The sequence below is a fragment of the Conger conger genome, chromosome 16 (genome assembly GCF_963514075.1).
Source record: "Conger conger chromosome 16, fConCon1.1, whole genome shotgun sequence".
Lineage (NCBI taxonomy): Eukaryota > Metazoa > Chordata > Actinopteri > Anguilliformes > Congridae > Conger > Conger conger.
In genome coordinates this window covers 30,105,704-30,119,196 of record NC_083775.1, presented here as the reverse complement: position 1 = coordinate 30,119,196, position 13,493 = coordinate 30,105,704, and the positions used below count along the sequence as shown (strand labels likewise).

The window sequence follows — 13,493 nt, the reverse complement described above, 5'->3', positions numbered from 1 at the left end:
CACCCTGACCCACACTCCACCTGTGTCTTCAGTCTGCACCTGTTTCCCAGCCCCACCCACGAACACTCCATTTAGCATACAGCATAACAATTAGCTTAGTTCATTTGCATTCATGTTTTAGTGATGTTTCACATGTACTCAGCCTGGGAATGTCCTTCGACAGGTCTGGCAGTATTGCTAAATATAAATCAGACGGATGCATTTAATTCCTATAAATCAAGCGCATTAACTTTAAGTAAGGCGCTCTGCTCTGGATAAGAGCGTCTGTTAACCTAATGTAATGTAATGCAAGTGCAGAGCCTCATGGGAAAGGCTAAAGGTCGAAGAGAGGAAACTCATTGAGAGTAAGAGCGTGCGTTTAATGATGCACGGGACTACGGCTGAGTCCCCCTTGGCGCTTTTGCTGGTTCGTCCTCAGAACGTCCGCTTGAAACGGCCCTCGGACATACCTCCGCCCCCCTCGGAGGGCACACGAGCACCGCGCCCTTGTATTCTGTTACTCTGACGTCCCACCGAGAGCCTCTTGTGTGCATTCGCCTGCCCTCCTGCTGCCTGACATAGACACAGCATGGAAATGAAAGCAAATAACCCACTATGGAAGATTCAAGCGCTGACATTTTTTCAGTGAATTCATTGCTGCTTTTGATTGAAGGAGAGTAGCAAACGCAGTTTGATCTTGTTTGAGTTCACGCTCTTTAATGGGGGAAAGTATCAGTGTATCAGTAGGGGCTACCTACCATTAGGCTCTGTCCAATGTGTGAGGTTGGAAAATCAGTTTTCATTGCTTGGTGTACTTAGTGCGATATTAATATTTGTTCAAATACATTGAGTTGTAAATCTACCCAATTACATTACATTGCTTGCCCCCCCCCCTCCCCACACACACCATTACCAGCCAGAGCTACCCCAGCATTTAACACCCATTATATTTTAGGCCGGTGGTGGCAGGCAGCCCTGTTATATTTTTAGGCCGTCCTTCGTGCCCAGGCCTGCCTCTGTTCTCTTTGGCAATGAAGACTCAGCCACGACCTCTGACCTCCGACCCCCTGCTAGATGTTTTATTTTTTTCTCAACGGAGGGGGCATTGATGGGGACCTGTGCACAGATCCCAAGGTTGGAATGCGTACAAATTTTTTCTTGAGGAGGAGTGGCTATGGGTTTTGTTTAGGGTGGGAGGAGCGTTCTTCATCCAGTGGGGTGCTGTTCCACCGAATGATGGATGGCACTGACGGACACTGGCACATATCATTTTAATTGCTTGCTACCGTGCGTTATTTTATGAGGCAAAACTGATCCTCGTTCCAGTGTGTGAGATAATCAGGTCTGGGCAGGAGAGCGTGAGTCAGGGTCCAAATGTGAAGCCTCGCACACAGTGTGTGAGAGCTGAGGTGTTCGCTGGTGTGTGTGTGTGTGTGTGTGTGTGTATGAGAGAGAGAACTCATGAGAGAACACTGAGTATCACTGAGGATCAGTATGTACCAGGCTCCACACCCAGCAGAGCAGAGCTGTGTGTGTGTTTGTGTGTGTGGTGTGTGCATGTGTGTTTGTGTGTGTGTTTGTGTGTGTGTGAGACAGCTTGTGAGAGAACACTGAGTATCACTGAGGATCAGTGCGTACCAGGCTCTACACCCAGCAGAGCTGTGTGTGTGTGTGTGTGTGTGTGTGTGTGTGTGTGTGTGTGTGTGTGTGTGTGCAAAACTTTATATGTGCATGCTTGCAATACTGCTCTGGTAAACGTTTGGCATTTATATCGCGCCTTTACCCAAAGCACTGTACAATTGATGCTTCTCATTCACCCATTCACACACTCACAGGCAAACAGCAATTGGCTGCAAGGCACCAATCAGCTGGTCAGGAGCAATTGGGGGTTTGGTGTCTTGCTCAGGGGCACTTCCACCGGGCGGGGGATCGAACCGGCAACCCTCCGACTGCCAGACGACTAATGTTACCTCCTGAGCTAATGTTGCTATGGGAATGTAGCCATTACCACTTTACAGTTACAAATGTCTTGCAGCGTCTTTGAAAGCGAAACTCGAGTTATGACAATATGTGAGTTATGACCACTTTTTAAAATGTATTTGAGCAATTTTTACAAAAAAAGAAACTGCTATCACAGCGGACGATTCAGATATCCACCCTGCATTGATGGATTGAGTGCTGGGTGTCTGTGAGAGTCAGTGCGTGATGAATAATCCGACTTCCTGACACATGGCACGCGTGTTTATCGCCCTTGCCTCTATTTTAAAACCAAACGCACCTAATGACTCACCCGTTCAGCTGCTCCCAGTCAGCTGCCGGCATTCCAGAGCGCGAACGACGCGCGAGAAATAAGGCGGGTTACGTAAAGGAAGCAACTCCCAGAAAAAAGTGAGCCTGTCATCTGCATCAGGGGTTACCGTGAGATACAAGGACCTTGTCTCTGCTAAAATCCCCCTTCCTCTGCATTAGTAATTGAGTGTGTTCAGTCAGTTATAGACCGTAAAATCTCCAGTGTTAATTCAACTCGAACAGGAGTTTATCAGAGTCAGACCTGGGTCAAATACGAAATTGTTTTGGGTTCAAATACTTTTCTATACTTTATTCAGCTTGTCTGGTTTATTGGAATTTATGAGATACCCTCAAAAAGTGCAAACCCCTGATCCTCTTGGTTGGCTCAGCTGCGTCAGGCAAAACAATGACGTATTTGAGCCAGGTCGGATACGAGTCCGCTCTGGCCATAGTGGATTCATGTAAACACTGTAAGTGTTGATTTGACACTGAACATTTTACTGTGTACAGCCCACATATCAGGGATCAGGGAGGATTTCAAAGCGAGATCAACACAGGTGAACTGTGTTAATGACTTCAGTTCCATACAGGATGAAGGTATGGATGTAATGCAGGGTTCACTTAACATTGAATACAATGTTTTTTCTTGTTAACAGTATGAAGGTGAAAGTTGATTGTATTCATTAACCTTTATCTAAACAGGTGAGTCTCAGTGAGATTAAAATATCTTAGAAGAAAGACGTGGCAGTGAACAATCATTAAAAACCTGCGAGGAATATTGGAAAGGTGACTGTCGTGTTAATTCTTGCATGGATGCCAGCTGTTTGGATTCATCCTCAAGTAGCAGTTTATCATGTTGTTGAAACCATTTAGGGACACCAGATGTGCGTTCAAGATGGCAAACATTAGCTAATGTTCGCGAACATATTCTATTTGCCAAGAACGGCAGCTAACGTTAGCTAACGTGTGAGAGTGTGACTGTGGTTCTGCTGAACTGAAGCAGGCCAGACCGCAGTGATGGTAGCTAACGTTAGCTAACGTGTGAGAGTGTGACTGTGGTTCCGGTGGAGTGAAGCAGGCCAGACCACAGTGATGGTAGCTAACGTTAGCTAACGTGTGAGAGTGTGACTGTGGTTCCGGTGGAGTGAAGCAGGCCAGACCGCAGTGATGGTAGCTAACGTTAGCTAACGTGTGAGAGTGTGACTGTGGTTCTGCTGAACTGAAGCAGGCCAGACCGCAGTGATGGTAGCTAACGTTAGCTAACGTGTGAGAGTGTGACTGTGGTTCCGGTGGAGTGAAGCAGGCCAGACCGCAGTGATGGTAGCTAACGTTAGCTAACGTGTGAGAGTGTGACTGTGGTTCCGGTGGAGTGAAGCAGGCCAGACCGCAGTGATGGTAGCTAACGTTAGCTAACGTGTGAGAGTGTGACTGTGGTTCTGATGAACTGAAGCAGGCCAGACCACAGTGATGGTAGCTAACGTTAGCTAACGTGTGAGAGTGTGACTGTGGTTCCGGTGGAGTGAAGCAGGCCAGACCGCAGTGATGGTAGCTAACGTTAGCTAACGTGTGAGAGTGTGACTGTGGTTCTGATGAACTGAAGCAGGCCAGACCACAGTGATGGGGTCAGCAGGCTCAGCAGGGTTGTCGTTGTCTAAGTCACGTTAGAGGATGGCCCTCTGGTCGATTGGTTAGCTTTGGTCTGCCCGCAGTCTGGCAGTGGTCTCCTAGCAGTCTGCCTGCAGTCTAATATTAGTCTACCTGTGGTCTACTAGTGGTTTTGTTGCAATCTACTAGCGGTCTGCCTGTGGTCTACTGGCAGCCTGACTGTGGTCTGGTTGTAGTCTGGGTCTGGCTACAGTCTGTGTGCAGTCTGCGTGTGGTCTACCTGTGGCCTAGCGTGCGCAAGGTGCGCTTGATGCCGGCTCCTCAAACCGTGCTGGGCTGGAGAGCAGCCGAGTGGAAAGGAGCGACAGCTAGCGGCACGCTTCAGCGGAGACGATCCTCCCGCGCTCCTCCTGCTCCCTCTCCCGAGGCCGCAACACAAAGGGAGAGAAGAAGAACGTATCGAGTGGCATAATGAGAGGACAGCTGCTCCATAGGAGAGGAGTCAAGCACATGCAGTTTTAAACAGCGTGCCGGGTTAGCTGTAATGTTTGTTCACATTAGACACCACAGAGCGCAGTCCAAAACCTCTGACCCATATTTGCCAAACTGCTGCTGATATCAAAGTGCTGTTATTCCATATCCGTAATAGAGGCCTGGAAGGGACTGCTGATTAAAATTTGGATACTTAATTATGTAGATTTATATAGCGCCCTTATCCAAAGCGCAGTACAATTGATGCTTCTCTTTCACCCATTCAGACACACACTCACGATGATTGGCTGCCGTGCAAGGCACCAACCAGCACATCATTAGCAGTTGGGGGTTGGGTGTCTTGCACAGGGACGCTTCAACACACCCAGGGCGGGATCGAACCTGCGACTTTCCGACTGCCAGATGACTGCTCTTACCGCCTGAGCCAATGCCGCCCCGATGTAGTACTGAAAAGTATTTCAGACAACAAACAGTGCGGCTGCTAATGTCATAGCATAGAACTAATAGTAGTAGTCTCCACATATGCTAGCCCTCTCCAGAGACGACTTAATGTTACAATATGAAGCGAGATCATAAAGAAAGAGAAAATACACGCACATCCAAGTAAATAATGTAGGCGTAAGACAGAGGTCACACAATAATTATTTTCAACATAAAGCTAGATAACATAGTAAGTAAGATAGAGAATGTACTGCCCTATTACTCAGAAGCAAACGCATGAGGGGATATAGTGATAGATTTAACATACTGTCGGTGGGGTTAGCAATCCTATGCAAAAATGCTCAGAGTTCAGCATTAGGGTGAGCCAAAACCACGTAATATTGTATGAATGAGAACCTTGTTGGATAGGACTGTTTTTTTTTTTGTTTTTTTTTTCTGTTGGACTATGGTGCAGGCCTTGGTGCAAGCAAACACTTTTGGAGGTGGGAACATTAACCTGTCTAGAGACTCCTTATGGAAGACATATACCGCTGTAAAACCCAGCTTGACCAGCTTGGAAAGAGAGCTGGTCAAGCTGTTCATAAGCTGGTCTAGCTGGGTATGGGCTGGTCAACCAGCTAGTGCTGGTTCCACAACATAGCTTGAGCTGGTCAAAGCATCTAAAGCTGGGAGTTGGTCTGAACAGGACAACCAGCTAAACTATGTCAAGCTGGGAGCTGGTCTGAACTGATCAACCGGCTGAACCATGTCAAGCTGGGAGCTGGTCTGAACTGATCAACCAGCTAAACCATGTCAAACCGGGAGCTGGTCTGAACTGATCAACCGGCTGTTTAAAAACCTAGCTTGAGTTACTCTTTCATTCACAGGGCTCAGCTGAGAGCAGAGACTGTGCAGTACGGGGGCTAAAGACGGGCTGACATGGGAACAGCTGCCTAAACATATTGGGCGACGAGCAGGTCTCTGGTTCTTCCCGCTCAAGAATCTCCAGCCCAAATCCAGGAGGCTTAAAGTGGCCTTAAACTGGCCCGCATTAAAATGAAACGGCTAAACCTGTGGATATAATGGCGTGCCAGGACAGGAGTTTCAGTTTGCCGTTTTATTGGGTCACAAGTTCAAAGCTTGCATGGAATGTAGGTCATTTAATCGTTTGTTAAATGCTCATTCGCAGAGCCAGCGTGCTATTGAGGGATCATTAACTTAAATTGCTGTTGCAATGGGTTACATCTAAACTTAAGATTACTTTTTATGTCTTTCCAGGAAGATCAGATATTTGAAGACAATTCCTGAGGGAAAGTATAGTTAGATTATTAACACTATGGGATATGTTGGCTAATGCCGTATAGATTGAGGTTGCAGGTATGCCAGATACCGGCTTGGCAGGGGGAATCTGCCTTTCAATGGGCCCTTAAGTAAAGAGTCAAGTACATTTACATTCACTTTTACATTCACATTTACATTTACATTTACATTTACATTTTTGTCATTTGGCAGACGCTTTTAATCCAAAGCGATTTACAAGTGCATAGGTTCTACCATAAGTCAAAGCATCACATCCAGAACTAGGAAAACACACTAGGAATGCTGTTCTAAACATAGTATTCATCAGTGCAAATTATTATTATTATTATTATATTTTTTTTGGGGGGGGGGTTAGACAAGGATAGGGATATCAGAAAGGAGGGGTGGGGGAAATCAGGAGGGAGGACTAAGGTAGAGTTTGAAAAGGTGGGTTTTGAGTCTGCATCGAAATAGGGGGAGGGATTCTGCTGTCCTGACAGTGGTAGGCAAGTCATTCTACCACTGAGGAACCAGAACGGAAAACAGGCGTGAACGTGCAGCTCGACCGCCAGGTGCACATAGAGAGGGAACCATAAGGCGACCAGAGCTGGCAGACCGGAGTGGTCTAGCTGGGGAGTAGGGAGTGATCAAGGATTGTATGTAAGGTGGGGTAGTCCCCTTAGCAGCCTGAAATGCCAACACTACGGCCTTGAAATGAATGCTTGCGGCAATAGTACATACCCATATCTCAGTCTCCCCAACGGTGGCTAGCCACACCACTCTGTGCAAATAAACATAGACTTTTTCCTTGTTTGTCTTGTGCTCATTATGTGGAGCACTTAGTACCTGCCAGAAAACATGTTTTTTACATGCCTGTGGTTCCTACTGGCCCAGGGCTGTGAAGAGAGAGGGGGAGGGGTGGAGAGAGAGGGAATGAAAGAGAAAGCAGAGAGGAATAATGTGCTCACAGCTCTGGTCCCAAGTGTGATAATCCCTCTATTTCCAGTCAGCCCAGGTCGGCTCATGTCACCCCGCTTCTCATTGGCCTCCACTGGCTTCCTATTGCCGCACGCATCCGTTTCAAGGCCCTAGTGTTGGCATTTCAGGCTGCTAAGGGGACTGCCCCACCTTACATACAATCCCTGATCACTCCCTACTCCCCAGCTAGACCACTCCGGTCTGCCAGCTCTGGTTGCCTTACGGTTCCCTCTCTACGTGCACCTGGCGGTCGAGCTGCACGTTCACACCTGTTTTCCGTTCTGGTTCCTCAGTGGTGGAATGACTTGCCTACCACTGTCAGAACAGCAGAATCCCTCCCCCTATTTCGACGCAGACTCAAAACCCACCTTTTCAAACTCTACCTTAGTCCTCCCTCCTGATTTCCACTGCCCCTCCTTTCTGATATCCCTATCCTTGTCTAAACCCCCCCACTTGTAAGTCGCTTTGGATTAAAAGCGTCTGCCAAATGACTAAAATGTAAATGAAAATGTATTTCCTCCCCTGCGAATTTCCAATACAGAGCCCCCCCCACTCCCCTCCTCTCTCTCCCCTCCATTGCTGCTGCCAGTCACTGCTCTCCCTGTCCCTACAGCCAGTCACTGCTCTCCCTACAGCCAGTCACTGCTCTCCCTGTCCCTACAGCCAGTCACTGCTCTCCCTACAGCCAGTCACTGCTCTCCCTACTGCCAGCCACTGCTCTCCCTACAGCCAGTCACTGCTCTCCCTACTGCCAGTCACTGCTCTCACTGTACCTGCTGCAGGAAATGGCGGATATCTGCTTTTTTTTATTGCATAGTGCAACCAAGCGCTCTTTTTTCGGAGGTGCGATCACACCCACGATAGAACACTGAGTAGCTGGATCAGTCCATACCAGCCCCTAAACCCAGTGTGCGTATGTGTGTCTGTGTATGATTGTGTGTGTGTGTTGTGTGTGTGGGTTGTATATGTGTGTGTGTGTGTGTGTGAGTGTGTGTGTGTGTGTGTGTATGTGAGAGAGAGTGTGTGTGAGTGTGTGTGTGTGTCTGTGTGTGTGTGCGTGCGTGCGTGTGAGTGTGTGTGTGAGTGTGTGTGTGAGTGTGTGTGTGTGAGTGAGTGTGTGTGTGTGTGTGAGTGTGTGTGTGAGTGTGTGTTTGTGTGAGAGTGTGTGTGTGAGTGTGAGTGTGTGTGTGTGTGAGTGTGTGTGTGTGTTTGTGTGAGTGTGTGAGTGTGTGTGTGAGTGTGTGTGTGTGTGTTTGTGTGAGCGTGTGTGTGTGAGTGTGAGTGTGTGTGAGTGTGAGTGTGTGTGTGTGTGTGGGGGAAACAGAGAGACACACAGTGTGTACTTCCTCCTCTGGCCCCTAGCACAGTGATGCTCACAGAGTCTCCTGCTGTCCGCTTCCGTCTGTCAGCCTGGAGGGCCACTTCAACAGCTGATCATGCGCTTCCTGTACACCCCCGCGTATGCATGCAGACCCAGGCAAAAACACATGCTCCTGCACATGCATATGCAATCACATTCACATATATTTATATGTTCACTCACTCCCTGTCTCGGGGCTCTGGGGGAGTGTACACTAAGCAGTTCCCTCTCTTCTTGCAGAGTGTACTCTAAGCTGTTACTTCTCGCTCTCTCTCGCTCTCTCTCGCTCTCTCTCTCTCTCTCTCTCTCTCTCTCTCTCTCTCTCTCTCTCTCCCCCCCCCGGAAGAGTGTTCACTAATCTTTTCCCCCTCTCTGTCTGGGAGAGTGTACACTATGCTGTTCCCTCTCACTCGTTGAGAGAGTGTGTACACTAATCCGTTCTCTCTCCCTCTCTCTCTCTTGCTCCTTGGGATAGTGTACACTAATCTGTTTTCCGTTCCCTCTCCGTGCCCCAGGGCTCTGCAGACTCCTACACCAGCCGCCCCTCCGACTCGGACGTGTCCCTGGAGGAGGACCCTGAGGCCTTGAGGAAGGAGGCTGACAGACAAGCCCTCGCCACGCTCGAGAAGGCCAAGGTGAGAGGGTGTGGCCTGCCACACACCTGTAGTCATCTGCTTCCTCCCACTGCCCTTAACCGGCCTCCAGCAGAAATGGAAATATATTTAGCAGCCTATGAGCTTGAAAGAAGTCATTCTTCCACACCTTTGTGTTCCTGTTATTTTTTTTTCTGTCTGAGTCACTGTCTCTATTCACTTCGTACAAAACATGATACATAGATACATTGTTTTGCGAAACTGGGATATTTATAAAAACCCTACTATGACATGTTTGACATTCACACTCAATGTAAGCTGCTCCAACCTTCTACCGTCTTCCAACAGCCACCTGCTAGTTCGAGGGGAAGATCTTCAACCCCTCCTCATTTATTAACCTCTTCCCTTCCCTCCCTCTCCTTCTTTTTTTCTCTCTCTCACTCTCTCTGTCCCCTACCTCCCTCTCTCCCTCTCCCCCTCTCTTTCTATCAACCACAGACCAAACCTGTTGCTTTCGCGGTCAGGACTAACGTCGGCTACAACTCGGGTCCGAACGATGACGTCCCAGTCACGGGCATGGCCATCTCCTTCGAGGCCAAAGACTTCCTGCACATCAAAGAGGTCGGGGGGAGGGGGGAGAGGCAAACAGCTGTCAGTCAAACAGGGCCACTCCTCGGTTCGCAGATTAACTTCTCATGTGTCAGGCTTATTGGTCTCTGCTTTCAGCCGGATGGAAATAATGTAGCTCGGAGCTGTAGAGCTGCCCACTTTCCAGGATGTAACTAAATATTATAATGAATCACCGCTCACTGAAGGAGGCTCTCAGGTTCAGGTGGAGATTTAAACTGATGAACACCCTGATGAGAAAAACAGCTCGAGCTCGGTTTGGAAACATCTGGGAGCTGGTTGACCAGTTAGACCAGGTCTACACTCAATGTGGTTTGACCAGCTCAAGCTATGTTTTGAAACGGCTGGGAGCTGGTGTTTCAAGCTGGTCATATCCGGATTTTACACCTGGGCAAACATCAAGACATTGGGGGGGTGTGGGGGCCAGTATTCGGAAAATGCATCCTCCTTACCTCCACTTGTCCACTGAAAACTCGAAACTGGAGGAGGTTTGGGACCTATCCAGGGTAGAAAAAAGAAACTTTAAGACGTGGGGTTGTGGTTGAATAGTGAGAGGAGGTGTGTGTCAATCACGCCTCTCTTCCTCAAGCCGCCCACTGAGCATCTGACCAGTGTCCACACTGGCACATCACTGGCGTGATGTAACATGTCTTATTCCCAGACTGTAAGACGAGAGCATATTGAGGTCTCTACAAGATCTGCTTGCCTGGGTTCTGAGACCAGTTCTGTATACATCAGCAGAACCCATACCTGTAATGGACCTGGGTCAAATACATCACTGTTTTGGATTCACATTCTTGCTCCATTGATCTTGTTTGGTGCAATTCAGCCAGCCAACAATACCAGAAGGGGGGGTTTACACTTTTTAAGAGTATTTAATTGGTTCCAATACACCAGCTCGGTAAAGCATACAACTTCAACTATTTGAATCCAATACAGCTACGTATCTGACCCAGGCCTGACCTGTAATACTGATAATGCAGAGAGTGTTGCCGGCCTTTAGCCTGCGATGCTAACAGAGCCGCTCCCGTTCTGTCTGTCTGCAGAAGTACAATAATGACTGGTGGATCGGGCGTCTGGTGAAGGAGGGCTGTGAGGTGGGCTTCATCCCCAGCCCGGTGAAGCTGGAGAACACCCGGCTGCTGCAGGAGCAGAGAATGAGACAGAACCGCCTCAGCTCCAGGTGCCTCACACCAGCGCTGTCATACGGGCTCTATCACACCAGCACTGTCATACAGGGACTATCACACCAGCACTGTCATACAGGGACTATCACACCAGGGCTGTCATACGGACTCTATCACACCAGCGCTGTCATATGGGCTCTATCACACCAGGGCTGTCATACGGACTCTATCACACCAGGGCTGTCATACGGACTCTATTACACCAGGGCTGTCATACGGACTCTATCACACCAGCACCTTCATACAGACTCTATCACACCAGCACTGTCATACTGCACTATTACACCAGCACTGTCATACTGCACTATCACACCAGCACTGTCATACTGCACTATCACACCAGCACTGTCATACGGGGACTATCACACCAGCGCTGTCATACGGGGACTATCACACCAGCACTGTCATACGGGGACTATCACAGCAGCACTGTCATACGGGGACTATCACACCAGCACTGTCATACGGGGACTATCACAGCAGCACTGTCATACTGCACTATCACACCAGCACTGTCATACAGGGACTATTACACCAGCGCTGTCATACGGGGACTATCACAGCAGCACTGTCATACTGCACTATCACACCAGCACTGTCATACAGGGACTATCACACCAGGGCTGTCATATGGGGACTATCACACCAGCACTGTCATATGGGGACTATTACACCAGCACTGTCATCCTGAACTATCACACCAGCACTGTCAGACGGGGACTATTACACCAGCATGTCACATGACCCTACTCATGGCCCATACAAAATCATGCTTTACAGCCTCATAACTAAACGCCATTCGCTAGAGCCCAACAGTCTTTATCTGGGGTCTTTAATCGTGACCTTGGAACACTGCAGGGTCTGCTATATTTGGTTTTTACCTTGCAACCTGCAACCTAGAAACCAGCTGAGTTACAACAAAACCCATTAGAGACCCTGCATCTCACCAGGTCCAGGGATGGGGACAACTGCCTTATATCAACATCTCACCCCCATATGAGTGCTAAATGCTAAATCTCCCCATCACCCTAAAACTGACCCCTGGTGTACCCCGAGCACCACACTTCCCATTCAGATGGGCCGTGTGCTGGTTGCGTATGAGTGAGCTTTGCTGTTTCCATCACAGTAAGTCTGGGGGAAGCTCCAGCCTGGGCGACGTCGCCACGGGAACACGCAGACCCACCCCCCCCGGCACAGGTAAGGATGACATCACCGGCAGGAAACGGGGTTGGCCACGCTCATTCCTACCAAATAAGGGTGCTGAGTGGTTTCTCTTGCACTGCGGTTGTCATGACAGCGGTGTATCACCTCCAGTACCTTGCCTGACCTATATTGTTATGTTAATGTGCTTATGATGTGGCATACCATTACTGTCAGTGTGGTTTGAAGAGCGAGAATTCTCACTTCCTATAATTGGTATGAAGCACAGGAAGTGACATCGTACAAGAAATGTTAATGCACTAAACACTGTTAATGAATCCCAAAATGTGTATTCTTTCTTGAAGTAAGCTCAATGATTTGTAAAGGGCTGATTCTTTCAGCACTGCAAATAGAGTGGAGACTGGACTGTTAACATGCTGGGGAAAATGTGGACTGGTATCAGTAGAAAACTCAGTAGAATTTGCCCTGAGCTATCCAAGATGGTGCTCTAATTCAGCCAACAGCGTGTAAGTCGTTGGCCTGTATTTGGTGTGAAAGACACCTGCCTGAGTCACCTCCACCCTGTTGAAGTGCTGTTGGATTGTGCCATTGGGTGCGTGAAAATGAGTGATCTTTATACACCCCCAAAATCCCAGCCCCTTGTCCTGGCAGACCCTTTGAAAACCCCCAAATCCTTGCTGTTCATCCCCACCCCACCCTCAGCACCTCACACAAACCCCCACAACTATCTGAGTACCCCACCCCCACCAGTTCCGCATTGCTCTCTCTCTCTCTCTCTCTCTCTCTCTCTCTCTCTCCATGTCTTTCCTATCTCTCTTTTTTATACAGTCTCTCTCTATCACTATATCACCCTCAGATACTGTTATCTATTATTATTATTATTATTGTTCTCTCATCTTATCTGCTTCCCATTGGTTCAAATCCTAGCCCTTTCACTTCCTGTTTCTCCACTCTGGGTGTTTTCTCTGCATCTGTTTTCAATACCTTGGTATGTACCTGTATTTCACCAAACCTGATCCACGCCTTTCCTCTCCTCTTCCTGCCCTCCCTCTCTCTCTGTTCCCCTCTCCCTTTCTCTCTCTCCCTCTCTCTCTGTTCCCCTCTCCCTTTCTCTCTCTCTCTCTGTCATCCCACGTTTACTCTCCGTGTCCACATCCTCTCTCTCCGTCTCTCCCTCTCCCCCCCACTCCCCTGCTCTCCTTCCACCTCTTCCTCTCTCTCCCCCCTCCTTTATTGACCCGGTTCCCGTGACGCCCTCCCGCCCCACGCCCCCGCCTTGCCCCGGCCCCCCTCCCCCCCCAGCTCATGTGGAAATGTCCACGGTGGGCTTTGACGTTGACCCCCTGGACCTGGACTCGGAGGAGCCCTCTGAGCCCCCGACAGACACGCGTTCCCCCCGGGCCAGCGCGGGCAGCGTCACCTCCCCGCAGGCTAACGCCCACCGCCTGCCCTTCTTTAAGAAGGTAACGCCACGGGGAGGAACCTCCAGGCCCCCGCTGGAGA

At 49.0% G+C, this 13,493-nt stretch overlaps 1 protein-coding gene across 5 annotated transcripts in view; it reads left to right on the top strand.

Annotated features, from left to right (window-relative positions):
- LOC133115263 (voltage-dependent L-type calcium channel subunit beta-1-like) overlaps window positions 1-13,493 on the top strand; it is a 58,682-nt gene that overhangs the window by 27,448 nt on the left and 17,741 nt on the right. For 4 of the 5 annotated variants that reach the window (XM_061225081.1, XM_061225083.1, XM_061225086.1 and 1 more), the window contains 5 exons: window positions 8,938-9,057; window positions 9,514-9,636; window positions 10,689-10,825; window positions 11,956-12,026; window positions 13,293-13,453. In XM_061225081.1, coding sequence (XP_061081065.1) covers window positions 8,938-9,057; window positions 9,514-9,636; window positions 10,689-10,825; window positions 11,956-12,026; window positions 13,293-13,453 — 612 coding nt within the window. The remainder of the gene's footprint in view (window positions 1-8,937; window positions 9,058-9,513; window positions 9,637-10,688; window positions 10,826-11,955; window positions 12,027-13,292; window positions 13,454-13,493) is intronic. The other variant, XM_061225082.1, reaches the window with a different exon arrangement.